This window comes from Oryzias latipes, chromosome 21 (genome assembly GCF_053564925.1).
Source record: "Oryzias latipes strain Hd-rR chromosome 21, Olatipes_Hd-rR_3.1".
In the NCBI taxonomy this organism is placed as follows: domain Eukaryota; kingdom Metazoa; phylum Chordata; class Actinopteri; order Beloniformes; family Adrianichthyidae; genus Oryzias; species Oryzias latipes.
Genome location: NC_136257.1, coordinates 25399431 through 25427253, shown reverse-complemented (window position 1 = coordinate 25427253; position 27823 = coordinate 25399431). Strand labels below are relative to the sequence as shown.

Sequence of the window (27823 nt, the reverse complement as noted above, 5' to 3'; positions counted from 1 at the left end):
TTTAAGCCTTCTGCCTTCCATCGGTCGTCACGTGACGCGGGCTCGTGCGCGTTCACTCGGAGGACGGACGGAGCTCCCCCGGTTGCTGTCGGGGCTCGGGGACCTCTCGCAGGAGGGAAGGACATGGTCGGGACCATCGAGGAGGAGCCTGCTGCAGGACTTCCAGTACACTGGCTGCCTGGCCACCGCCTTCTTCTCTCGGCTCCCTCCTTTCTCCTCCTTCTTCTCCTCTTCCTCCTCTGCAGCAGCCCCATCGCCACGATGGATCGCGACAAATTAACCACATTGTTATGATGCCATTGAGATATTCCAACAATCAAATATGAATCATGCATTTGATATTTCTGGCCACTTCGCTCGTCGGCATCCTCTCGCCCTGGCTCCCTCCATCTCTAGCCTCATCCGGTGCGTATTCGTTACCGTGGCATCTCTTTGTCACTCTCGGCCTTTCACCGTCAGGGTTCTGGGGGAAATAGTGTCCGATAATGGGCTCATGTTCATGTTTTTCCAAAAACCTCAGAGCTGCATTGTTTAAAATGTCTCCAGGATGCTGCTGCATGAAGGCAGACCTTACCCTCTCTGCATCTTTTGTTCCTATCTTTGTTCCCTCTTCTCTCATTTAGGATCAATTCCTTTTGAGTGAGGTGCAACATTTAGATTGTGTTATCTAACTGCATGTTTTTTTAAATGCCGTCAGCCTGAGCTGTCATGAAGGTTTCCATTCAGCAGCCATCAGTCTTTTTTTGACAGCAGCTGATCTGTGCATTTCTGCAGCTTTTGATGCATGGTGGGAAATTCCTTTGCAGATTTTCAAGGAGTAGAGGACAAGGTTGAGAGGGATGCAGTGTTAGGGCTGCTGAAGCAACAGGCGACTGCAGCACCTGCCACAAGCAACGCAACCCAGCATGCAGTGGAGCACACCATCACCTACCCCTCCAGGCTGATCTACTACCTGAACGAGGACTCAGAGAGCACCTACCATGATCTGAACACCCAGACTAGGAACCAAGCCACAGAGGGACAGGTGAGCCCACGCACACATTTCCATTGGTGAGACATGCACAGAAGCTGCTTTTGATTTCAACATACTGCTACTTAACAGGAAGCTTAATGTGTTTCCCTGAAGACTGCATTGATTTTGCATGAACCCTGTCTCCCCATTTACAATCACTCTGTGGTGGATGTTGACCGAGACAGATTTTTACTGCACTCTTTTCCTCCTGCACAGACCGTCCACCTCGCCCAGGCGAGTTTCCAGTTGGAGGCGTTTGGCTCCAGATTCGTTCTGGATTTAACGCTGAACAAGTAAGTCTTCTTTGATAGGTGTCGTCTGCATTATAAAAGCAGGGCCGTGTCAAATTTGGACAAAAGTGCAAATTTTTTTGTGCACCAACGCAGTGTGTGGGTGTCCCCGGAGGACTGACAAATGTTTCAGACACTCAAGGTTAAAAATAAAACAGAAGGAAAATGTCCAAAAAAAAGCACTTTTAGGGTAAAATGCCAGGGAGGTATTTTACAAAGTTCCTTTGTGCACGAGAAGATTTATTGTATGAAGCATTGAAAGGTAAACAATAAGCACTGATGTGAATGCAGATCATAAATATGTGAATGTAAAGGAGATTCCAAAGAGAAAATTTCACAGTTGTCCAGCAGGGTGTTTCATGTTTATAAAATGTTATTAAATATATGTTGAGGTAAAACGTAATTCCCACTGGCAGTTCAGTGTCAGATCAGTGATTAATGCAGCGTTATAGCTGGTGATAATGCAAGCTCAGAGGCTGAAATTCAATGCTCTCTTCTAAGTGCTACGAGCCGGTTTTGACTGCAGGCGGAGACGCCTTAATAGACGTGTGTGGAAGTGAGTGGACAGTTGTTCAGTGGTCTGCCGTAATCGTCCCGTTCAAAACCCCTCAATGGTATCGATTCACTCTGCACGTATAGGAGACATAGGATTGGCTTTCAGAATCAACTGCTTTGTTAAAATATAACCACAGTTTCTTTTTTGCAGTATTAATAATGAGGGAGAAGCTTTTAAAAAAAGAGAGCCTTTTTTGAAGTGCTTTGAGTGTCATTTGGGTGCCAGTAGCACAGCTGTCTGGAGCACAGGCTCTTATTTATGCAAATGATATTTTCCATCCTTTTATTATCATAATCTCCCATCATCCCACTCGCTGCGGTGTGTCGGAAACATGTTATTCTGCACAAAAGGCCCTGTGACCTTGACTCCCAACTGTTTGCAGGTAGGTTATCTGCGAGGGGCCTCTTTTGTTTTTGTGGGAGATCAGGGGATGAAATTCTGCTTAGTGTTAAAGCTGCAAGATAAATATAGAAAGGTTTGCTAGCGAGCTGGTGGATGATGCTTTACCTGCCCAACTACTACTGCAGGTGTGGTAGCAGGGGGTGTTGTGAATTTGAAAGCTCTGAAATAGTTTTTTTCCTTGAAAACAATCCTGAAAATGTACTTTCACTCTGGTGTTGTCGACCTTTTTGAGGAGGATTTGATTTATTAAGACAGATTTTGCTCTGCATGAGCAGTGTGGCAGCATTTTGGCATTGATCTGATGCCAGACTCCACATCATTCCTCCCCTCTGTGAGTTTTTGGTTCTGTCTCTCTCGTGATTTTCTGCTGCAGTGAGGTACTCTGCCTCCCGATGACTGAGGGACTCCCTCCTCGCTCAATCATGCTTTTCACCGACTCTCCAGCAGACGCACACCTTTAGTGTGTGTCATCCATGGGTGCTCTGCGCATGGCCTGCTCTTCCCACACCGCCCTTAAGCTAAAAATAGCTCAGGAGTCGCTCAGAGATGCTGCTCATGCCTCGAATCCCCTGACATAATGGTGTGCTTCCTGTTCACAATCTGCTCAGCATCACTCAAAGTCACTTTGCTTTTTTTTTGTTGTTGCCATGTTCTCAATCATGCTGCACAGAGAGGAGGGCGTCGTTGATTTGCAAGGTTATTTGGGGGGGGGGAAACCGCCATTGTGGCAGAAAGCAGTCTCTTGAAGTCAGCTAGCAGGCTGAGTGTGAAACGGGGAGCTTTGCTGACTCAGATTGAGCAGCTGGGAGCTCTTTCAAGGTGAAGACCGGCCTCATAATCATTTTTAACCTTTTTGTCTCCTAATTTGGATATTTGTCCTGGTTTTCTAATCTGTAAAATTATTTAGATCGGGTTTCTCGTTACAGCCATAACTTTAGGGTTATTTCATTTGAAAGCCCCAGAGCTTTTTCTTGTTGCAGCCTCATTTGTTTCCACATTTAGCAGAGTTGTTGTTTTTGTGGCAATGCAAAGTCATCATCTTTTGGTTGAAATTCTCATCTGACCATTTTGAAAAGCGGGAATGTTTGTGCAGGATAATCCAGACAGAGTGTGGTGATGACTAGTCTTGTGGAAATGACACATGAAGCAGTGCAAGATTTTTTTTTTAACCACAATGTTTGTGCCAAAGAAGGGGTTTCTTTTTTGTGTTTTCATTGTTGAACCCAATGTGGCTAAAATACCTTTTTCTGCTTTAACAAACAGTGTCTTTTTTCGTTTCCTCAGTGACTTGCTGTCTTCAGACTATGTGGAGATCCACTATGAAGATGGAAAACCTGTTCTGTCAAAGGTAAAATTAACATTTCTGTTTGTGCAGAACAATGCATGCGAGCAGCCAAAGATGTTCAGTATTGTGTGGAGACAGAACACAGAGAAGATTCGTATCGGTCCAGATAGAACAGATGAAAGAGTGCCGGCTGCTGCTGCTGCTGCTGAATCAGGCACAGGAATGGGCTGAGCATGCTGTAGCTGAATCAGCAGGGTCTCACTCCCCTGCAGCCTCCTGCTGAAGCTCTGGTCACATGATAAAGGGGAGAGGAAACGGGAAGCACTGCAGTAAAGGAGCAAGATGAGCATCACAGAGAAAGATAGCAGGAAAGAACGAGACGAAACATCACATCTTAAAGACCCACTCTGATAAAAATTGTGTTTTTGGTGTTTCTAACATGTTCTTGTGGCATTTTTTGTGATGATGGAAGATATAGATTAAGAAAATGTAGTTTAAAATAATATTTCTGAGCATTTTTTATTCAAATAATTTTAAACCAAGAGCAGATAAAAAAAAAAATACAGATTGAAACAGATCTTATTTATGACAAAGAAACTACTTGCAGACAACTAGATCCACGATTCCTTTTCTTAGCTGGAAACTGTGCGGCTGGATAGCTCCTATATTGCTCGCCATTTTTATTGCAACACTAATATGATGTTGGGGATGTGAGGGGCTGTAAGCTAGCGGGAGATAAACAGAAAACTCAGTTTTGGGTGACGGTAAGGAGGGTGGGTTTGATCTGCGCCAGTGGTTAGGCCCACAATTCAGAGGCGATATTCTGATGAACTTCTGCCGCTCTGCAGAAAATATGTCCTATAAAATGACAGTTTAAAAAAAACTAATTGGCTAAAAATAGCCTGATTATGCTTAAAAGGCCACTGGAAATGCTTTTAAAAATGGATCAAAAGATGATTGGAGTGGGACTTGAACACTGGAAAATGAAATCCACTTCAGGTAAACTGAAGTGACATTTGTGACACGTTCTAAGTTTGGTGCAAAAAACTGGACAATCTGCATAATAAGCAGATTGATGATGCTTGGTGATTAGTGATGGTGCATTTGTGCTGTTCCTTCTCCCCTTTAGGGGGGTGAGCACTGTTACTACCACGGCCAGGTGAGGGGCATCGATAACTCTCATGTGGCCTTATCTACCTGCAACGGGTTGCAGTAAGTGAACATCAAAGCTCGCTGTGCTCTGGATATCTCTGAAAACACTCGCCTCTCCCCTGCACTCTTTCTCAACCGGCCTCTTCCTCCTTCTCTCCCTCCGCCTGCAGCGGCATGTTTGATGACAGAGTCCACGCGTACCTTATTGAGCCCCTGCACCTAAGTCACTCAGTTGTAAGTTATTCCAACTGCACACAAGCGAATGCACACTTGAGAGGAATTTCCTGAGTCTATCTGCTCACAGTCCCACCAGCTATTGTTGATGTTTTTGTACTGACAGTGAAGGAAATCCTACATAGATTTTTGTGTTTTCAAAGGAAGGAGAACAAACAGAAGGAGCATGAATGACCAAAGGTTACAAACTCTTCATTTATTCATGTCCGCAGAGGATTTAGGTGACATATCCTGTAAAACAAAAAAACTCATGTGGAGAATCGGGTGATTGAAACTTAGACAAGCAGTAGAAAAATATTACTTTTTCATAACAGTGGGCTAATAAAAGTAATCAAGATGTGGCAGCAGCTTTGCTGAGTTATAATTACAACTTTTATTGGGAGATTAAACGGCTTGAGGCGACTGCAGGGAGATTTTCCTCTTTGTTGATCCATTAAAGATATAATAAATGGTCATCATTTGGGAGGAAATGAGATTTTTGGTCACTTTATGATGGGAAAACACATTTATCACATCAAACTTTTCCAAATTATATGGGTTAGATTAAAAGTTTCTGATTTAGTCTGCAGACTGGATTGAATAATTTGGATTTGAGGATACCAAGATTATTATAAAAATGATAAATCCATGTTTGAATTCATAGTAATACATTGTGAATCAACTTAAAAACAAAAAAACTCACTTACTGTTAAAAAAGTTATCTGTTCATATTCAATTGGTTGATGCACCTATAGAAAATTTTTACTTTTTGTTTTTCTGATTTTCAAGAGTTTTTCCTGCTGATAAGTTTTGTGTTTTTAGTTAAAAAATGTCTTTTGACTTTTCCATAAAGTATTTGGTATGTCCCAATGACAGCAATCTCAAAAGTCACAGCAAAAGTTTCTCTATCTATCATTTTTTTAAATAACCCCCAAAAGGATTTCTGATCCAAATATAATGATAATCTCATTCCAAGCAGTGAATTATTCACAACTACCTAAGTTTTGGGTTTGTGTTTTCACTCTTGTGTTTCGATTTATTAGAATTTTAATATTTAAGAACAGTTTTTTTGGTTGCGAGTCATAATCTGAGTCTGTCCCTGAATTTGCCAGACAGGGATAAAAAAAAGAACTAAAATAGCTAATATTTTTATTGTGTATTATTATACATTAATAATATTATTATTAATGTTTTTTACAGTTGACCACATGTTTTTTTTACACTTTTGCAGCTTTATTTATTTATTTAATATTTAATATTTATTTATTTATTTAATACGAAATGCATTTTTGATAATAATTTTCATAATAATTGAGCTGAATCTTAACTTGAAGATGGTTATTTCATGTATTTTTATCCCTATCCTTAATACTATTCATTCCCACTACTTACATGTCTGACCTGCTGCACTCTTATAACATAGAGCTGAAGTTAAATCTTCCATCTTGCTTGGTATTACTACGCTTGCCAGTCTGAGACTCTCCCCAGTCTGGTTGTTCATGCTGGTTTCCTTCCTGCAGGATTCAGCTGCAAGGCCTCACAAGCTCAGAAGAACCGCCTCTTTTCAGTGGAACAACAAGTCAGTGGAAGCGGGTAAAGTGTCTGTTTCTGCCGTTTTAGTAAACCTTTTTCCGCGTTGACATGTCACTGTAACCCAACACTGATTTTTAAAGATTTTTAAGCACAAATAGATTGTTTTTCTTTGGAGTTTTTTTTTCTTTCAGGGTTTAGGAAAAAAGGAACACATGAGAAATAAAATATTAGTGGATGAATATGAATAACTGTCCCTGCTTTTTGTCCATGATACATGTTATAATGTGGGTGTAAGGTTTTTGGAAATGTTTTTGCACTGTGTTTACACAATTTTTCACGGGACGTGAGGAAAAACAATCCAAAAGGCGTCCCTGATGGTTTGAACACATCACATACGCCTACTGGGTTGTAAACACTTGGCAAGTCGGTTTCCTGATGTGTTTTTCTGCAGTGGAGGAGGAGCAGCTCTTCTCTGAGCAGGATGAGTTATCCTGGCTGAAGCGCAGAAAAAAACGAGCAGTGAGTCTGTGATTTATCCTTTCTCCAGAACAATGCTCCGCTTCTGCCTCTTTTGTGTTTACAATGACGCTCTTTTGTTACATAGATGCCTCGCAGTGTGTTTGAGGAGATGAAGTATCTGGAACTCATGATTGTTAGTGACCACAACTCGGTACGTTTCTCATAACTCTGAATTCCTATAACTGTTTAAAGCTCTTTAATTTGTAGAATGGATGGCAGCCAGAGCCGTCTGAAAAATGTGAAAGAATAAAGTCAGAGACATGTCTGCAACAAAAATTAGGATGAAAGGGTTGCAGATGATTAAGTTTAGGGGAACGGAAAAGTCAACAGTAAATTAGCAAATTGTGGCAAAAAAATCACATGTTTTCTTTACTTCTATTTTACATCTTTCGTATTTACATCTACAGATTAAAAACTTAAATCAAATTAAAACCCTTGTATGAACCTTGTGATTAATTTTGATCCCTACCAAAAATGGCATGACCTTAATAGACTGTTAAAGGACAAAAAAACATTAAAGACTTAGATTTTGTTGTATTCAACATGTTCTTGTGTGTGTGTGTGTGGGGGGGTCTAATAAGGGACGGCATTAATTAAGGAAATTAAGTTTAAGATAACACATTTTAGTATTTCTTTATTTAAATCGTTGGGAATCAGGAGCAGATGAAAAAATGCTGTTTGGAAAATATCGTATTTGTGACGTAAAACACTGGGTGGGCCAAAAGCTTCAATCGTTAAGATCAAATGAGCTGACACTGTTGACTGTGGCTTTGGCTCGTACAAAGCTGGGGAAAAAAGCATTTCTTCACTCTGCTCCTGCTATCTGGAACATCTTACAGAAAGATTGGAAGATGACAGATTTGCTGCCTTTAAATGCTTTTAAAATTCGACTGAAGGACTTAGAGACTGCTTCATGAACTTGGAAGTGTTATCTATAAATCTAGACATTTTAATGTAATATAACGGTATTGCTGTGCGTTTTATGTACCGTTGTTTTAGAAATTGCTGCCTCTTGGCCAAGACTCCCTTGGAAAAAAGGTTTTTAATATCAATGGGACCTTACTGGTAAAATAAAGGTTAAATGAAAATTAAATAATTAAAATTCTGATTCATCAACTTGTAGACAAATAGATCCATATGTGTCTTTGTTTTCCTCATCTGAGCCTGCATTTGGCTCAAAAATGTATGGCTGGATAGCTCCAGTATTGCTCACCCTTTTTGTTGCACCAGAAATGTCAGGTTGGAGAGCGTGTTAACAGAGCTCCAAAATGAGTAATGGGTAAGGGGGTGGGATTGCTCTGTGCGAAAAGTCCCACCCCCGACTCAGAGGCAAATTTCCAATGAACTACTGCTGCTCTGCAGAAACTATCCTAGAAAATGACACAGGTTTCCTGATTTTGGCTAAAAGTGGCATAATCAAGATGACTAGGAATGCTTTGGATATAGATCCAAAGATGACCGGAGTGGAATATGAGGCCAAAAATAAACCTAAAAAAACTTTTAGTTTAGTTAATTCATTGAAAACATTATGATAGCAAAGTGTTCATTTGGCGTCAAAATGATCCGAGACGGCAACACAGGCGTTAATCAAAAACAGAAAAAAGAAAACTTTCCTGCTTTTGAGAGCTTTAGTTGAAGGTTTCTGAGGTTTCCCACAATACAAGCACAACCCACTCACAATTATTTGGAAATCCCAACACTTGGTTACATTTTTGTGCAGTTTTTTATCACACAACATGCGAAACTTCAGTAAATGAAAAGTTAAACAGGCTATGGTCCATAACCAGCTGTTGTAAACAGGTATTACAGTTTAAAAGAGACCGTGTGAAATTTAGAATTGGAATTTTTTAGAGTTTCATTAATTCCGGTTTAAAAAAACACATCAAATTTAAAAAAAATCTGCGGTTACAGGTTATCACAAATAGGTTTATTTGAAGAAATTATGGGAAATCTGTAAAACAGCCCTAAATCACAGGAATGTACACATCTGTGATGCTCCTTGTGCAAAAATGCATCAAACCAAAAAAACTCTTGAAGTAGTTTCCCTTTTCCACCAAATGTAAACAATGCAGAACCACTTTAACATTATGGGTCAAGAAAAAGAACACAATTTTAATTTTTAAACCAGTCATTATGATGAGACATTTTAACTCTATTCAAAAGGATTTCCTTTACAAGGATTACAGTTAAATTATTTAAAAGACTCATTATTTCCTTTGTTTTGTGAGGAATGACCCAGTTTCCAGGAGTAATAATAAAGTGTTCAACTTTTGTTGTTTTTCCAAGATTTAAAGTTACTTTGCAGCTGCCTCCTCTATCTTGTCTTTGTACACATGTTCAGGAAATGTCGTCCCACACTCGACCACTTCTAATGTGAAATTATCCAAAGTTAGATAGAAAGACAGATGATTAAATCTGATCAGTAAGTCTGACTGTGATGACTTCAAGGAAAATGATAAAATCACTTCAGAGTCTCAGATCTATGTTCTATAAAACAGAGAAAAAGTGTTTCTTAGTTATCATGCAATGTAATACTTAAATAAATATTAATTTAACTACTTACTTGCTTATTGCTATCACTGACTTTTCGTATTCCTGAAACAAAGCAGTTGGCTTAATGGGTCTGAGATGGGAAAATCTTTATGTAGATTAAATATCAGGGAAACGCTGTTTTTTCAACTCATCAATAATTCAGGACTGCGCTGCTTTTTTCCCCACGAGATGGGAGCATTGTCACTGAAGTTAGCACTTTGAACATCATAGAGTATGCATCATGAACTCACAATCCCCGCTTTTTTCCTTTATGTCTGCAGTATAAACGGCACAAGAACAAGCAGCACACGAGAAATATTGTCAAGTCAACAGTCAACCTTGTGGATGGTGTAAGTAAGCCTTTTGGAAACGCTTTGACATTTGTGTGTATTTTTGTTAGTACCCATAAAGTAGCTTCATCACTTTAATGAAAATAATGTTTTGTAGCTTGGCTTTTATCAAGCACTAATTTAAATTAGCCCTCAGTTCCTTCACCTCAGTGTGCTGCACCTCCCTGTGTGTCACTCGAACTCACACCTGGTGTTGTTTTCCTCTTACTCTGCTCTTTTTCCTTTCTCTGGCTGTCTTCATTTATTGCCTGCATTCGCTCCGTGCTTTAATGATAGATCTTCAAAGAACAGCTGCACACGCGAGTGGTGCTCGTTGCCGTGGAGATCTGGACGGAAAAGGATCACATCACCATAACTGAGAAGCCTCTAGAGATGCTACGAGATTTCTCCAAGTACCGGCAGCAGAGCATCAAGCTCCACGCCGATTCAGTGCAGCTCTTCTCGTAGGTTCTTTTCTCTATCGACTCAGCTTTTTTGAAATGTTAAGAGCCGTTTTAATCTACAACGATTGGTTTGAAGTATAAACTGCACACGCTCTGTTCTACCGAAACATGACCTTGAGTTTGCGGATATCAATTTATTCCCTCCCCCCCATTTATAAATATGTAAATCAATCAAATCATTGATCAAATCAATCAACAGGGCTGTCACAATATTTTTTGTCAGTTTGGTACTTCCTTTTAGATATAATTTTAATTTTGTTTGGACAGTGGGTCAGTAGAATAATAATTTTAAAAAATCATTTTTTTCGCATACTTTTTTAAGTGTTTTTTTGTCTCTGTTGCTCTTTCAGAAATCTGAACTTCCAATACCGCAGAAGCAGTGCAGCGTACTTTGGAGGCATGTGTTCATTAAACCGAGGAGTGGGAGTCAATGAGGTCAGGAACAGCGATCAGATGTCTTTTTCCTATCTGTGTGCGTGTCCTTGCAGCTGGACAATATTTGGTCTCTACTGTGTCTACAGCCCAGCAGTCCCTGGTCCATGGCATCGGTCTTGTCCCAGAGCCTGGCACAGAACCTCGGCATTCAGTGGGACCCGGCATCCAAGAGAAGTATTAATAAAACACGTTTAGTAAAAAAAAAACAGTAAGACAGCTTTTGAATTGAACCAAACCAAAATGTTGATGCTGCAAGATGCTCTCATGTGAAAATGTTCCCCATGAAGCAGTAGAAAAACTAATGATTTAGAAAAGATTTTGCCATTTTTCATGCTTGCATTAAACAAGTTGCTGCTGAACGCATTTAGCAGATTTTTTCATCCAAAGTAACAAACAAATAAGGTACAAAAACATTCTAAGACAGAAAGAGCTTTATAAAATGTTCTTATTGTGTTTTAAAATATTACAAAAATAGTGTTTAACCTTTTCTTGAAGATTGCAAATGAGGCTGCTATGCCTGCTGAGATGTTCCGGCCATTACACCACTGTTGGATCACAGACCTGAAAAGAGCTTCTGATCCTTCGCCATATTGTGCAGGAACCACCAGATGTCGCACTTTTGTAAACTGTAGTTTGCATGTAGGGGGTAAAAAGCTCGCCTACAGAGCTGTGGAGTTCACCACTCGCTCTGTAGGCGAGGGTCAGGGCTTTGAATCTGAGGGCAAAGACTTGAAGAGAGGAGTGATGTGAGTTCTTTGTGGCTAGTGAAAACCAGGCATGCATTTTGGATCATAGGAGCCAAAGTGTACATAAATTGTTTGTCCTGTGGGAGTCGTGATCATGGGAACCTGACATGTTAAATACAGGTACAATCTGTAATTTGATGGGTGCGTTGGGCTGGAGGGCAAATGGTTTTCGACCAAGTGAAATAAAATGTCTGTAAGTTTTGAATCATCAATATAAAATAAATGTTATTTCGTTAAAAACAAAGTGTCTGCACAAGAAGTTAATTGACATCAACCATCAGATAACTGATACTTTATTTATCCCACAATGGAGAAATTCTTCTCCACATTTGACCCCATGGAGGAGCAGTGAGCTACAGCCTAGCCACGCTCGGGAGGCAGTGGTGTTAAGGGTCTTAAAGGGTTAAATTAACTTATCTCCATGAGTGCTCAATGATCTGAGTTTAAGCTCTCATGTCATTTTGTTGAAAACATTTCTTCTTAAATGGACTTTGTTGAGTCTGCAAATGGGTCCATATTGCAATCTATAAGTTGGGACCAACTTTAAAATTACATATACAGGTATATTAAAACAAAAATGTGTCTGTGTTAGCCTGTGCAAGTGGAGGAACAGATGGAGTTTATTGTTCAATGTGAGGTTAGTTAAGAAAGCAGTCACCGAACAGCTGATAGGTCAGAAAGTGATATCCTTAAAAAAGTGCTACAAGACAAAAAAATTCCTGCTGAAAAACCAACAAGGTTTTAAGTTTCTGTTGCTGAATTCACTAACGAAAGTTGTGGATTTTTTCTTCCTATGTGGCTATCAATGATTGCTCTGCTTTTGTCTTGCAGAAGAATGCGGTTGTACTAACCAGATGAGCGGCTGCATAATGGAGGACAATGGGTAAAGGCACACAAACACACAAGATTCAATTCAATTCAATTCAATTTTATTTGTATAGCCCAAAATCACAACAACAGTCGTCTCGATGGGCTTCGAAGTAAAACATGAAATCAAAAGGATCACGAATACAAAGAGTTCAATAGAAAAATACTAAAATGAACTAACAAACTGACTAAGCTACACTGGCATCCCTGCCCTTAGACCCCCCTTCGCGGTAAGGAAAAACTCCCAAAAAAAACGGATTCCGGAAAAAACGAAGAAACCTCAGGGGTGCCCACATGAAGGAGGGATCCTCCCCCAGGACGGACAGGCGATTTACCAGAAATCTTAGAGAAGAATTAACTTATCTAAATCTACAACTGCATATATAAAAGTCCAGCAGACGAGCTTCATCCAGCCGTGGTTGTGGGGACAGTCAAAGGCGCGAGTCGAGCCGGAGACAGGAACCACAGCCAGGTGTAGGAGCAGGAGCAGAGGCGAGGTACTCGGTCAGGTACAGAGCAGAGACGCGCCAGAGATGAGCCAGAGGCAGGATCCACAGCCAGGTGTAGGAGCAGGAGCAAAGGCGAGGTAAACGGTCAGGAACTGGAGCACGGATGAGCCAACTGGAGTCTGGAAGCACTCCCACTCCCCAGGAGGGGAGAGGAAATAAGATAAAGGGACTGCAGGACTGAAAATTGCCTGCTTGTATAAGATTTGAATTTTAGTCATTGTTCAAACATAAATTGGTATAACTGTGAAAAGTTTGATGTTTTTTTCCTTTTTTGTCTCAGAGTCCAAAAACCTCAGAAATTCTCCAAATGCAGCATCTCAGACTACAAGGAGTTCCTCTTGAAAGGTGGAGGCTCATGTTTGTTCAACAGGCCAACCAAGGTTAGGTGCACACAGTTTGGATCTTGTTGTGTCCAACAGTTGGTTCATGGATCATGCTGCACATGTGTATAACCTCAATCCAAAATGACTGTTTATGAGAACTCGACCGAGGGAGTGAGACGTCATTCATGTTACCTCCAGCTCCTACCAAGTGAAGTCAATTCAGTCAGTTGCCATGTTAGAACCAGTAATCGTTAGGAAATTGATCAGTTCTTCTAGTGTTCAGCATTTTCTCTGACAACTACTTTGTTTTGCTGTGGATTGTACAAAAAGGAAAAAATTATTGTAGCAGACTGAGTTGGACTGGCTGGCTGTTTGGGTTCCGCTACTGTCTCAGTGAACACACCGGGCATAGAAGGCCCTAAGTTTTGTCATTCAACCTGTTATCGAGGGTTTGGGCTTATAGGGTTCAGTTACTGGCTAAGTAAGGGAAATAAAGGGACAGGGGGCTGGTGCATGAAACGGAATTAAGGTGTCTGAGGAGCATAGCTCCACTAATAAATGTATTAAAGAAAAACAACTTTTGGGGACCGTTTCTGTTGTTTAAAGTTGTTGGTGTAAGCTATATGGCGTTGGCTATGGCCTGCAGTAACTACAAAGTAAAGAACTTAAAGGGCCTTAATCATGCAAAATCAACTTTTTTGAGCTTTTAAGTTTGTTTAAATGTTAATTCCTTACAAAAAAGTAGTCCGCGGAGCTAGCTGGGAAAAAAGCGGCGAAAATACTTCCATTTTATAAACAGCAAGCTAAAGAAAAGCATGGTATAGGGCCTTTAAGGTGTTTAAGGAGGAAATTGACAGAAAAAAGCAACTTTTGGGGAGCATTTCTGTTGTTGAGAATTGTTGGTGTAAGCTGTACGGTGTTGGTTGTGGCCTGCAGTAACCTAAAAATAAAGAACTTAACGTCTCAAAGTGTCTATGTGACGAAACAAAAGTTTTTCTCATATTAGCTGTCCTCATTTTTTTGTGGTCAAAAAAAAAGAAAAAAAGTAGGGTAGGCCAATTTTGGCTTCCGTAATTAGCATGAACATGTTAAAAAAGATAGCAGAGCAAGAATGATTATTCTGACAAACATAATAACAGAGAAATAGATGTTTTTGGTTTTTTTTTCAATAGAAGTTTAAGGGATTTTGACTTGGAACCAGCGGGTACTTCTTATTTGGAATGGCAGTCAGGAGGTGTTACTCAGTCCACTTCTCATATACAGTCAGTGCCTTGTACCCATGCATGATGGCCTGTTTTCTTCTGGCAGCTGTTTGAGGTGGCACATTGTGGAAATGGATTTGTGGAAGTTGGGGAGGAGTGCGACTGTGGACTGAGATCAGTAAGTTCATAATGTCTGTATTATTAACTGATTTCTTGGTTCTTCTGTTATCAGACACGGTTGTGTTTTTCACATACCTGACATGTTTCGATGGACGTCTTTGTCAGAGTCGTCATCAGATTGTACAGTGTGACGTATCTTATGGAGGCGGTGGAGAGCCCACACTTCCATTATCCGGGATTAGGGGGCCTTCCTGCTCTCCAATACATGGAGTAACATCCTCCAGAAGAAAACGGACATCAAGGGGTGTCAAAATTTGACGGGCGACTTTGCCTCTGTCACAATCATCTGTTTTTATATATGTCACACAGTACCATCTGATGACGACTGACGAAGACGGAAGACGTCCACAAAACATGTCAGGTATGTGAAAAACACAACCGTGTCTGATAACAGAAGAACCAAGATGTCTGACAAACATAATAACTGACAAATGAGTTTCTCTTCGTTTCTCTTCACTCTATTGTGTCACACCTGCAAGGTCTTGTCTCAACTGTTTCCCAATTTGATTTATTTTAGGACTGCTACAAGGAATGCTGCAAGAAGTGTTCCCTTGCCAATGGAGCCCACTGTAGTGACGGGCCGTGCTGCAATAACACATGTCTGGTATGTCGTGAAGGTTCTCATTCATCCGGGTAGTGTTGTCTTAAGTCATAGCAATTGGACATAAAATCTTTTCCCTTCAAACGAAAGATTTTACGTGCAGTTGCTATGACTCAACTTCAGGACATTTCTAGTATGATTAAGTCTGAACGTTTCAAAAAAACTGCTTCATCTCATATTCCCGACAGTTCCTTCCCCGAAGTTTAACCTGTCGGTATGCTGTGAACGACTGTGATATCTCAGAGACCTGCAGTGGGGATTCTGGACAGGTGTTTTAGTGTTGCTTATTCATCTACTTCCATCTTTAAAAAGCTTTTTTTTTCGAATTTTCAGTGAATGTGCTTTTCCGTGTGACTTTTACAGTGTCCACCCAACCTGCATAAACAAGATGGTTACCTTTGCCAGGTAAACCAGGTAGGAAAAAATATGTTTTTGTTCAAAGTGGAGCTTCAACCAATGGGTAAATCTTGAAACTCATCATATAAACTGTTTTCCTTTAATTAAAGGGTCGCTGTTATTCGGGTGAATGCAAAACCAGAGAGAACCAGTGTAAATACATTTGGGGTACAAGTAAGAGAGCGTCGTTAATTCACTTTAGTAACTGATTTTAAAAATGTAGCTGCTTTTGTATGTAAAGTTCCTTTGTTTCTGTCCGTTTTAGAGGCTGGAGGTTCGGAGAAGTTCTGCTATGAGAAGCTGAACACGGAGGGTACGGAGAAGGGAAACTGCGGAAAAGATGGAGAGCGATGGATCCAGTGTAGCAAACAGTGAGTTGGAATTGAAAATGACAAAAATTACATTCATTGTGATATTTCTTTACAATTACAATTAAAAATAAAAATCAAATGTTATATACCAGACATGTCCAAAGTCCGGCCAGTGGGCCAAATGTGACACCTTTAATAAAATCCAGAATATGCGGCCCGCAGCACTTTCTAAAAACTAAGTGTAGGATTTTATTCCTTATTGTGGTTGGCTAAATACGTTTTAAAACTGTGAACCTGTGGCAAAACTGTCGTGTGACCATTCTGTGACAATTTCTTGCTCATTTTTAAAATTCCAAATGTAAACAAAGAAGGAAAAGTTGACAGCCATCGCTTCCAGGACAAATGGAAATTGGCAGACAATTTTTCTAGTGAAATTTGAAAACATTCTCTGCCAAATATGCCAAGAGACTGTGGCTGTTTTCAAGGAGTTCAACATCAAGAGGGACTACCAGACGAGACATGCTAACTAGGAATGACTGGTGCCAAAAATCAACAAATATACAGTGATTTTGGTAAAACCATATTTAGATGTATTTTTGTACTATGGGAATAAATGAAAAGTATATCATTGCTACAAATGTTCATTAAATAGTTCTTTTGAATTTAATGTTTTAAAAATTGTTAAAAGAATTTCGGGCCAAATGGCCAAAATCAAATATTTCCACCTCACCAAATCTGGGCCTCACCCAATAGACTCTGCTTTATTGGCTTAAGAGTTTTAAATCGTTTTTTAACCAGCAGATTTTAATTTCCTAAATCAATGCCTACACAGAAAATTGAGAAAACATTGATTTTATTGAAGGAAAATATTTAATAATGCAAACGTTTGAAAAAACAACAACAAAGCTTTAAATGTTTGCTGATAAAAATATCAAAAATATTCAAGGAAATATTTGTGAACCTTCAAGTCTGGAAGCAATTTATGGATAATTGGGAGCCTAAACACATTATTATGGCACTTTTGTCCTGCATTTATTAATTAATAGTAATTTATTATTATCTTCCTAAAGAAAATCTAGCATCCAAAAATCTGCAACAGATTTTTTTTTTTTTTTCTATCCATAAATACTGTCTTTTTTGAGCTGGAATGAAAAACAAAATATTTAAAAGAAAAATGCAGGCTTTTTCAACAATGCTGTTTTGGGGAAAAGTTGACTCTGGTGTTCTAGAGATAAAAACAAAAAAGCATTTGTTTCACAAAAAAGTAAAAGTGCAGAACTGCAGCTTAAGAGTTGTGTACCAGATCAGATTTTTGTAACCCAAAGTACTTTTTGCTAATTAACTGCCACAAAGAGTTTCTCATTTTCTGGACAGTAATCCAAGTATTCTTAAAGAAGGTTAGATGTATCTCACAGCATTTTTAAAAGCATTAGGCTTTAGCTGAATTTACTTTTTGGGTTCTTGAAGGTTAAAAAAACTTGCCTGTGTGGTTTGAATTCTTCCTCATTCAGACAATCAGCTGGATTTCCTATAACTCTACTGTAAATTTGTGAAAAATGTGTTTAATCCAATCAGAATAGGAAGAATCCTATTCCTCCTTTGCCAGCTCTAACCTTCAATTTAGACAGTATATTCAAACGTTTACTGCACAAACCAAAACTTTACAATAATGTTTAATCTTTCTAATACAGTTGTTGTATAAGAAATAGAATGAGAAATGTAAACATAAATGTTGTAAATGTCACAACTCTTAAACTAAAAATTTGCAGAATGAAAGCACGTGAAAAAACTCTCAATTGTTGGTATTTAAGTTGTTGTTGCTATGTCTTATGAATGATTTTTATTTTATTTTTCTGACTTTATAAATCATGACAGATTTTGTCTGACATTGTTCCGAGTTTACACTTGCAGAGACAATGACTCTTGATGAGTATTAGATAAAGAAGTTCCCTCTAAGTCCAGTCATTGTAAGAGCCCTCTGGATGCTGCTTCAAATGTTGATGAAGCTCCTTTTAGTTGTAGTGAAGGACCTAAGCGCAGACACTTTAGGTCTTCTCAGCATTTCTATTAGTTTTTGTGTGAAGGTGCCGGTTTTTTTCTGACACTAAATCAGCTGTTTTATAAGAATGTTGATATTTTTCCCATACATCTTTTTTTTTTAAGCATTTCTCAAATTACACAAAAGTTTTCTTTTATGGAGTCAATCTATCATCTAACATTAATTAAAATGTAACTTTAGTCAAGATGAATGATATAAAATTTTCACTGACAGACAAAACACATTAAAAAATTGTGTCTTTTTCTATTAATAAATAAAAGTATCGTGTTGCTAAATAAACTCGAATAAAAGTGTGTGTTTTTGTGCAATTAGGCTTAAAAAATTATTGTGTTTTTCCCTTGTCTGTTACAGTGATGTGTTCTGTGGTTACCTTCTGTGTACCAATGTGGGGAAAATTCCACGCATTGGAACACTGAAAGAAGATATCACCACGACCTCTTTTAACCACCAAGGAAACGTCATACATTGCACGTAAAGAAGTTTTGCTTTTTAAAGTGGATTTTGATACCCATTTACCAGAACTTGTTATCAGGTTTCCTTCTCTTAACCGTCTCTTAGTGGGGCTCACGTCCTCTTGGACGATGAAACGGATTTAGGCTATGTGGAGGATGGGACTCCCTGCGGGCCGTCAATGATGTGCCTTGACCGCAAGTGTCTGCCCATCCAGTCGCTCAACATGAGCACGTGTCCCATCGGACCTAATGGACAGGTCTGCTCTGCCCATGGGGTGAGTCCTGTTAAAACAAAACAACTGTTTTTCACAGGTGTGTGTCTCTGTAAAGACATGCCCAGTAATAAACTTAAGTCTTAACCCAAGAGCAATTTTCTTCTAGGCTGTCAGGCTGAGGTTAAATTTGCTGAAGTTCAATTTTTAGATTGTGTTGTTGTTGAATACCAATTTTCTTATTATCATCCTTTTCCCACTTAAAATATACAAATTTTAAACTACACGTTATCACAAGGGCTGAAAAAAAATCTTCTTTTGAATTGTGCTATATTGATTTTTCAAATTAATAGATTCTATTAAAGACATTTCTCCAACAAAAAATAAAACTGTTCATCTTTATTTTGTCCTTTAATGAAAGCTTCACAATTGTTCAATTTAAATCCCTTGTTTTAAAACTGTTAAAAACCAAGAAAAACTAATTTTGGAAAAAAAAATTGATAAAGGTCAGTATTTATTAAAATTGTAATCAAATTTTATTCAGGAATAATTCTTTCTTCAAACATAATTATTACTAAGTACTTCACAGGAGATAAAAAGAACCTAAAAGTGACCTGAAGGCCTCAGAATAAAGCAATGACTGGTTTCCAGCAGACACTCTGGTCATCATGTTAAACAGAAATGCATTTATGGATTTGTGGGAAAATTTCCATCAATAAATTGATAGAATTTTATGATCAAAGAGAGAAAAAAACACCTCATGTTAGGCTTTTTTTACATAGTAACATAGTGATTATTTGATCAGTTTGTAGATAAGTTAGCCTTCAGAGAGAAACACATTTTATTTTATTTTATATTAAATATTGATTTTACTCGAATAGTGCTATCACACGTCACATTGACAGCAATTTTATGTGTAGCCTGCATTCCAGTTTTAGTTAGCTTGAGATGTATATGTTATTTTTGAAGACATATTTGTATACTTTTATGATCTTTGAAATTTGAATCAATGATTTATTTATTGACTGATTGTTTAATTTATGCTGTGACTGTTTTTTTATTTTCCTTTTTACAAAGTCAGTATCTATCTCTGCTGTTTTTAGATTTACATTGTATTTTTACTTACAATCAGGGACGGCGCTTGAACATTTTACATAGGGGGGCAGGAGGCGGGCAGAAGACTTTGGAAGGGTGGCAAAACTCCAGAGTGCAAGGCCATTACAAATGGAATGATTAAAAACATTTTCATAATTAATATTGTATCGAAAAATGTACCGGTAAATATTATTCCTGATATTTAGTGCGCACGGTGGCGCAGTGGTTAGCGCTCTTGCCTCACAGCAAGAAGGCCCTTGGTTCAAGTCCTGGCTGGGGGACATGAAAAATACATCAACGGGGGACCTTTCTGTGTGGAGTTTGCATGTTCTCCCTGTGTCTGCGTGGGTTTTCTCCAGGATCTCCGGCTTCCTCCCACTGTCCAAAAAACATGCTTCATAGGTTAATTGGCAACTCTAAATTGTCCATAGGTGTGAGTGTGAGAGTGAATGGATGTGTGATTGAGGATATTCCACCCTGCAACAGACTGGCGACCTGTCCAGGGCATCCCCTGCCTATGCCCAAGTGGCCTGGATAGGCTCCGGCAGCCCCGTGACCCCGAAAGGGACAAAGCGGTACAGAAAATGAATGAATGAATAGATTTATATTGTATTTTTTATCCTTTACAATGTTGTGAAATACTCTAATTCTCATTTATGTTTATGCCGTATTATTGTTAGTAATTTCACATCAATTTTTGACAGATTAGCCTCTTGTCCAGGGACAACAGATCCAAAATAATCTTTGGCTTACTGGTACATTTGCAGGGATGCTTTTTAATGTGCAATCTCCCTTTCAAATAAACGAATAATTAAAATAAAAACATAGTTTACTATCAGATTAGCAATCACAACACAAAAAATGGTGAAAAAGTGAGCTAAAAAATGCTGTTAAAACAAAGAAAAACCTGGATAACTGAAATGTTGTGAGGTTGCTGCATTTTGTCCACTCAGGTCTGCAACAATGAAGCCACATGTACCTGTGACAGCACCTGGGCAGGGACAGACTGCAGCATGCCGGACCCCCCCAAAGAACCCGAAGTCTCCGAGGATAACGAACCCAAGGGTTGGTTTTTTTTCAACTCCATCATCTGAAAGAAAGGCTTTTTCTGGTTCGGTTAAGACTGATCGAGCAGGAATCCAAGTTACTGAGTGATATTTTCCAAGATGTATTACGGTTGTTACGACTCCAGTGTAAAACGCAGTAATTGAGTTGTTTACTTTAATTCGGAGGATAACATGAACGCACATTCTAGCTGTGCGCCTTGTGCTTGGATCCGAAGGGGAAGAGACGTGCTTGAAGGGGTGGAAAGCACCCCGAAAGGAACTGTGTGTTACTTCATCCATGGCTCTCGAGCAGAAGCCTGCTATCTGTTTTTGACAGGGTGGTAATAATGCTCCTTTTCCCTCTGCACAGTGAGCGTGGCAACTAACAGGCTGATAGGGGCAGTAGCAGGGACCATTCTGGCCCTGGGGGTGATTTTTGGAGGCACAGGGTGGGGAATAGAGTAAGCATCTTTAACCCTTTCACAGCTCTTCCTCTCATAGTGGTGCCTCAGTGTGCGGGCGGTCTTGTGAGCCGGCCTGAGCCCGTGTGTGCGTCCCGGTGGCTTTGTGTTTTCTTGTGTGTTGGTGATGACCATGTAATTGTCATGTGATTGGATGTTCTCAGTGTCATTTGATTGATTGGTGGACTTCCCCCCTTTTTTCCTGCCACGTTTCTGTTTTTTCTTTTGTTTCCCCATTAGCTTCTCTCTCCATCTTCCCTCCTCCTGCCCTCGTTCCTGTCCTCTTTCTTACTATTAGTCGTTATGTGGTTGCTCCTGTGATCCTCTCCTTTCTGGGGCATGTGGGGCATTTAGATGAGAACCGTCCTGAGAAGTGTCCAGTTAGTGATATGGCTTGTCGTCAGTTGGAGGCTGTGTGGTGACTCGGACCCCGACAAAAAAAAAGAAAAAAGAACAAACATTTTTCTTTTGCATTTCTCCTACTACAGGTCACAAATCGCCTGTCAATTTCCAAACCTCTTCAGTCATGCAGGGTCTAGTCTTCTGCACAACCTTAACAGACAAACCCCTGATCTTTAGAACCTCAATTCAAGGCAGATAAATGTTGACTTGAATACTTCCAAACCACTTGACACACACACTTAAAGAAAAAGGGATGACAAAGCATGCAAAATACATTCTCAGTCATTTTACTGTAATAGTACACTTATGGTATGTTTTCTGTTCCATGTGAAGTCATCGCTGTATAGACAATTGTCCTTGGTAAAGTAAGTGGGCATAGAAACTCATGTCTTTTTCCCCATAACCCTCTACAGGTCCTAGTGCCACCAATCTAATAATAGGCTCCATCGCCGGAGCCATCCTTGTGGCTGCCATAGTGCTGGGGGGGACTGGATGGGGCTTTAAGTAAGCAACACGCCGCATGCCTCTCCTGCTCTAACTGTAGCATCTCTGCTGCTTCTAGACACCAGGGTTTGAGCTCCTGCTACAGAAAAGGTTCCCCAGAATGGACAACGCAGGAAGACGCACTCAAAAGGAGATTGTTTGTTTGTTTGTTTGTTTTGCACTCCAGATTGTTTTACAGTGGAGGGTTTTCGTGCTTTAAAAGGGATTTTTTTAAGGGCTCTGGGGGTTGACTTTACATCTGTAGCATAACCTCAAACTGATTGGATGGGCAGAGCTCAGTGCTTGACATGCATGTTCACTGACCCCAATCTGGAGAAGCCAGATTTGGACAAATTAGGGGGAAAATATTCACCAAGAAAAGTTGCTTTTATAGTTAACACTCTAATCCTATGGGGTCAAAACAGGATCAGCTTTAAGAGAATGAAAAACCAGATTGTAAATTTGAAAGCACATATATATTTTAAACTTAAAAGAAATTTTAAATTAGAAAAACTTGAAACTTGAATTAAGTGTTACCATATGAAAAATAATGTTCACTTGTAAGCCTATTTTGCATTTTTAACTTTAGATTTTTTGTTTTTATTCCTCAATTTGCAGTTTCATCTCAGAGTCTAGGTTATGACATCAGTATAACCTTTTTCACCTTATGTCAATCATGTCCTGGTAGCCAATGAGCTCAAAGCACCCCCCCCCCCCATAGAAATTAGAAGCATCAAAAGCAAAATGTCTAAATAAAAACTGTAAATTGAGGACTGACAGTGAAGGATAGAAAGGAAAGAACAAAAGTTGATTTTTTAATTTTTTATTTTAAATAATTCTTCCGCGTTTAAAATATAGACATTTTCAAATTTACATTTTCCTTTATCACATTTTCAATAATTTCGTCAAGTTACAATGATGTGTACTTTCAAGTTTAAAACAGTTTTTAAATTTTTATAGTCACTTTTTCAAATTTACCATCTGGTTTTTCATTCACTTTAGGCTGATCCGGATTTGACCCCATCTTATCCCCTCAGTGACCCAAACTCTGAGCAGAGAAAGATGCAGAAGTTTCCAAAGAACCTTTAATTTACCTGCTGTCTTGAGCAGCAGGGCTGATTTATTTTTCTTTTTTAATCTAAAAAAGAAAGCAAGATGAGAAATCTAACCCAGCAGCCACACAAGCATGCCAGATAGCACCAAAAAATCAAAGAACAGACAGAAAGCAGACTAAGAAGCAAAACGTTTCTGCATGCAGACGTGATGATTCAGAGCTCAGTTCATCGCACAAAGGCTGAGTCGAACCCGCAATTTGGTCCAGGGTTGTCGTCCTCTCATCACCTCCATAATCTCTCTCCCGATCCGCCGCCGTTTGAGGCGGAGCCTTTAAATGGAGTTGTGAGAGCGCTCAAGAGACAAAACGGGACCTTTTTGTTGCCTGCAGCCTTTGTGCCATGGCTGGCCACATCCGCCTGGACGACCAGGCCCCGCCCTAAAGCATAGCAGGACTCTCGGACCCGCCCACACCAGCTGCCATTGCTGCCTGCTTCACAGACCTGGTACAGACACAGCACACTGCACTGCATGAACCACCTACAATAGTGCCACCTTCAACTGGCCTACTATTGGAAGAGGTGCATGACAGAGTGATTGAAGCCCCACAGCAAGCCACAGTACGGGGAGGTTTTGCATCACTCCTGTTGTTGTGCTCGTTGTTGTCCCACTGTTGGTAGTAGTTAGTGTTACCGCTGCTGCTGCTGTTGTTTGTCTCCTCTTTCCTTCTCCTGTAGAGTATAATTCATGTTTTCCCCCCCAGATGGTTGTGTTTTGAGTGGAACGATGTCTTTTCACATCAAAACCTCTGGCTCCTACACTTCACATGCACTGTTGTTTCACGCACAAGCCAACCTGCACTTGTCTGAAAGATGGCAACAGAGGGTTTTGTCGCAAAATTTGATTAATGCTTGATTTCTTTGTTTAAAAAAAATAAATGAATAACAGTTTTAAGTTCATATTTGAATACCTCTGGTTGTTTCTTTGCAGTCAAGGCAGAACGGCCCAACATGGACCAGCTTTTCCTCACTTGAGCACTCAAAAATGTGCATTGAGTACTAATTTTCTCTCAAATAAGTTCATTTCAGCGTTTTCCTTTGCTGAAAACTTTAAAGCTTAGTGCGGTCGCTCGTCCAGGTTGCACCAGCTGTGTTGGAGAAAGCAACTGTGTCGGATTCTAACTTCTCCTTTTTTTATCTCCTCAAAAGAAATGTGAAGAAACGGCGATACGACCCCAACGCCCAGGCCATTTAAGCTGAAGAGACCCAGGATTTCTCCAAAGCTTCCTTAGTTGATTCCTGAAAGGTGGACTGCACTTACTGCTGCTGAATTCTTTATTTATTTTTTTCTTGCACTATATTTTACTTTTCAAATACATAGTGGACATTTTAACAAATTTCATTGTAGTGTCATTATAAATACAGCCTTTTTGGACTCCACCTCCCCCATTACCCTCGCTCCACCCTGACCATTGAGTGACAGAGCTCCTGTCCCATCGTTTAGTGCCAGTGCATTCAGGCAGAGTCCACATCATCTTCTTATCTGGCATGATTAACACAAAAAGTGTGCTGCTTACTGGCCCTCCCCCTTTGGCATGAACAGCCCTCCCCCCGCCGGGCTCAGCATGGCTACCAAAGCTAGGAATATAAAGCAGAGAAATACAAGAGATTATTTGTTGCAGGAGAAAGCCTGGTTAAAAACCAACTTGAGTGAAAAAAAAAAAAAAAAACAATCATTCAATTCATGTTTAGGTGCTGCATTTGGGGTCTCATGAGGACAAAGTGGACCACAAGGTGAAAGCACATAACTTTACATGAATACGACGGTTAGGTTCACAGCTAAAATAATCATTTGCAAGAATTTAGACTGCTTTTCTTTTTCTACCCCATACATACAGTAATGTTTTTGTGGCAACAAAAGCATAAGAAGCTGAACTGTCGAGGAGAAGCATGGCTGTTCTTGACGGATTCGAACCGCAATGACGTCCGAGACTTTATGAAGTAACTCTGAGGGTGACTCAAAAAGCCAAAGAAAAAAAAAAAAACAGGAAAAAAAAAATCACCTGAATACTTGGATGTTGTTGCACGCAGAGCACTTTCTTTCTCTGTCTGCAGCCTGTGGTGCCTCTCGTACTGCTGAGGACAGGAAGTCTGTCCGTGCAGACGCTCACCTGTCCAATCAGCTCTCCTTGAACGACCCTCATCAAGACCCACAATACTAGCTTAACCTTTTTAAGGCCCCGTTATAAATCAAGTCCCGCTCCTCTGGTAACTCTGCATGCAATCACTATAGTGGGCTTAGAGTTCTATATTGGTGGCCCCAAAATCTGCAAGAAAAATAGGTGCATGTCAACAACAGAAACATTTAACTTTTATTTACTATGCAAAGAAGGATATTGCACACAAGAATGGGTAACAGTCACATCAATGTAGACTCGGACTAACGAAAACCTTTGATTATCAGCTGATCTTTTTATCCAGCCAATCCTACGTCTCGTTTTTATTTAGCTTCAACCTGTGGATGGACATTTAAAAAAATTAAAATAAAAACAAAGAAATGAATGAGATTAAAAAAATGTGTCAACATAATGTTAAACATAAAATTATTTTTGAGTGTTTTTCATCCAGTCTGACATTTCTAATCCCACATGCACACAGGTTGGCGCCTGTAGCATACGGGGGTCTGAACAGTTTCTTCGTGCAGGGCTACTTACCTTGTCTGGTCCGGCTGATCGTTGGTGTGTTTCAGGTGTTGCCTCAGCACTGGCATTGTTGCAGTCCTCTATGATGTTCATCGTCTGGTGTCCCTTTCTCACTGCATCATGTACAGTGTACTCATGTACCCATAAATAAAGATATTGACAAATTTTGTCCATGCATTTTTACTTGCATTTGTGTGACTGTCTTTGATTGAATTTGGTCTAGATTTCTCCAGCTGTTTGGAGAACATCAACAATGTTGGTAGGAAGGCTCAGTTATTCCTTATTAGGGCTGCACGATATGAAGAAAACTCGCGATATGCGATATCAGTGATTAATGTTGCGATAACGATATAATTTGCAGTATATAAAAAATTAGCAAAACAACCAAAAATATTATTACATTCCATTACAACAGCTTAAAAATTATACTACAAATGACCCTTGTTGACGCAGGAGGCGAACATACAACATAATAGGGCACCATCCGATTAGTTAACAACGTGAAGGGGTCCATCTGATTGGTCAAATGGAGAAAGGGATTCTTTCAATCCGTTAAACACTTCAAGCTGCCATAAGATTGTTTGGCCACATCTAAGGTAACCATTTATTGCAAATTTTCTGTCTTTAGCGATATGCATATTGCACAGCTTGATATTGCGATAACGATAAATTTGCGGTATATTGTGCAGGCCTATTCCTTATATTCCTTTCTTATTACACGTTACATAGAAGATGTTGGTTAGGTGTCAGAAAATTTCACTGAAGCTCTTTGTAAGTAAAAAAACGTTTTTACGGCAATTTCTGCATAAATTGAAAGGTTGTATGAACGTCTAAAGCAGCCTCTACTCGTTCGGAGATCTGTGTTTCCCTTTTATTTTCTGAGCTGTTTGGGAGGAAAAGCAAAAATACTGCAGGTGTGCATCCAAAGGTGGCAGAGAAACCGGATTCTCATCTGAACCCTGAGCAAACAAAGTTCATTTTGTTCACAACAGCTGCAAACACTAGCCTTGAATTTTAGCTGGAAGTACACATTTTTAAAGTTGAACTAAAAAGGTTCCCTTAGCCAAAAAAGTAATAAAAGTGAAACAGTATACTTGAAATTTGCTATTTATATACTATTCATTTATTGTAAACTTAAAATGTTCCAATTCAGTCTGAAGAAGTTAGTATAGAGTTAGTATACTATACAGTACATTTACTTAGTATACTTGCTGTTCTTATACTCAAGTATACTTAATGAACCATGAAAGTAATACTTTTTGCTAAGGATTGGATTAAATGATTAATTAGAAATATTTATTTTAAAACTTTTGCAACTTGAACCCTTCATTTTAGCTTTCTTCACTAGTTTAACTATATTGGCTTTTTGTAATTTAATGAGTAGTGGGACTTACAATAATGTTGAGGATTTATTGTTATGTGTGACTCAAAAGACCACATCCTATTGTCTCTGTGCAGTTTAAAAGTAAAATTAAACTAGAAAAAAATATAAATAAGTAATGACATTTGTCATAAAAAATAAAAATAAACAATGACTGACCAAGGAAAAAGTATTTGGCTTTAAATTGAAGCTTGTTTGAAAACAAAAGGTTTGGACTCTAGTGCAGTTCAGAAAGTAACCACTAGGGGCTTACACTCTTCTTTTAATTCAACACATTTGCTCCTACAACAAAAATAAATTAAAGCCTGGTTACAAAGGAAACTTTTACTTTGACTTGATTTGATCACATTCTTTGCTTATTTTTTAAAAAGCAGCTTTCCTTTTGAGCCACATTAGAGACCAAAGACAGATATCAAATGAGCTGAACCGTGGAAGACTGACAAATTTCCTTTGAATGGTTGTTTTTTATCAAACAGCCTCTTTTATTCTCTGTAAAAAAAGGCAATGTTTCAGTTTTTAAAATTATAAAAAATCTTGAACTGAATCCACTTCAGATTCCAGTTGTCCTGTCTTCATACTGTTTTCTTGTAACAATAGTTGATGTCAGCTGAATTTTTTTAT

General features: G+C 39.2%; 1 protein-coding gene across 6 annotated transcripts; it reads left to right on the top strand.

The window, feature by feature from the left end:
- The first annotated feature begins 27 nt into the window (after window positions 1–27).
- adam23b (ADAM metallopeptidase domain 23b) lies at window positions 28–25990 on the top strand. Of its 6 annotated transcripts, none has more exons than XM_078939738.1 (27): window positions 28–405; window positions 807–1024; window positions 1229–1305; window positions 3545–3608; window positions 4675–4757; window positions 4868–4931; window positions 6431–6503; window positions 6895–6962; window positions 7048–7113; window positions 9776–9844; window positions 10121–10287; window positions 10638–10722; window positions 10809–10896; window positions 12300–12351; window positions 13125–13224; window positions 14476–14547; window positions 15067–15153; window positions 15339–15419; window positions 15514–15564; window positions 15657–15720; window positions 15812–15917; window positions 18268–18387; window positions 18475–18643; window positions 20629–20740; window positions 21092–21182; window positions 21998–22088; window positions 24329–24852. In XM_078939738.1, the coding sequence occupies exons 1-26, from the start codon at window positions 330–332 to the stop codon at window positions 22002–22004; spliced, it is 2310 nt and encodes a 769-aa protein (XP_078795864.1). In that variant the 5' UTR covers window positions 28–329; the 3' UTR covers window positions 22005–22088; window positions 24329–24852. The 6 variants fall into 6 exon arrangements, with proteins under 6 accessions (XP_078795864.1, XP_078795863.1, XP_078795865.1 ...); XM_078939737.1 differs by lacking the exon at window positions 21092–21182 and adding an exon at window positions 23512–23626 and having other exon boundaries at window positions 24329–24459; XM_078939739.1 differs by lacking the exon at window positions 24329–24852 and adding an exon at window positions 23512–23626.
- The last annotated feature ends 1833 nt before the right edge of the window (window positions 25991–27823 follow it).

What these genes read in the sequence shown, in the direction of transcription:
- adam23b (XM_078939737.1), top strand. Translation starts at nt 330, where the DNA reads ATGCATTTGATATTTCTGGCCACTTCGCTCGTCGGCATCCTCTCGCCC. An exon ending in GATTCAGTGCAGCTCTTCTC is followed by an intron (nt 10,288 to 10,637) that starts GTAGGTTCTTTT and finishes TTGCTCTTTCAG; the next exon opens with AAATCTGAACTTCCAATACC. An exon ending in TGCATAATGGAGGACAATGG is followed by an intron (nt 12,352 to 13,124) that starts GTAAAGGCACAC and finishes TTTTTGTCTCAG; the next exon opens with AGTCCAAAAACCTCAGAAAT.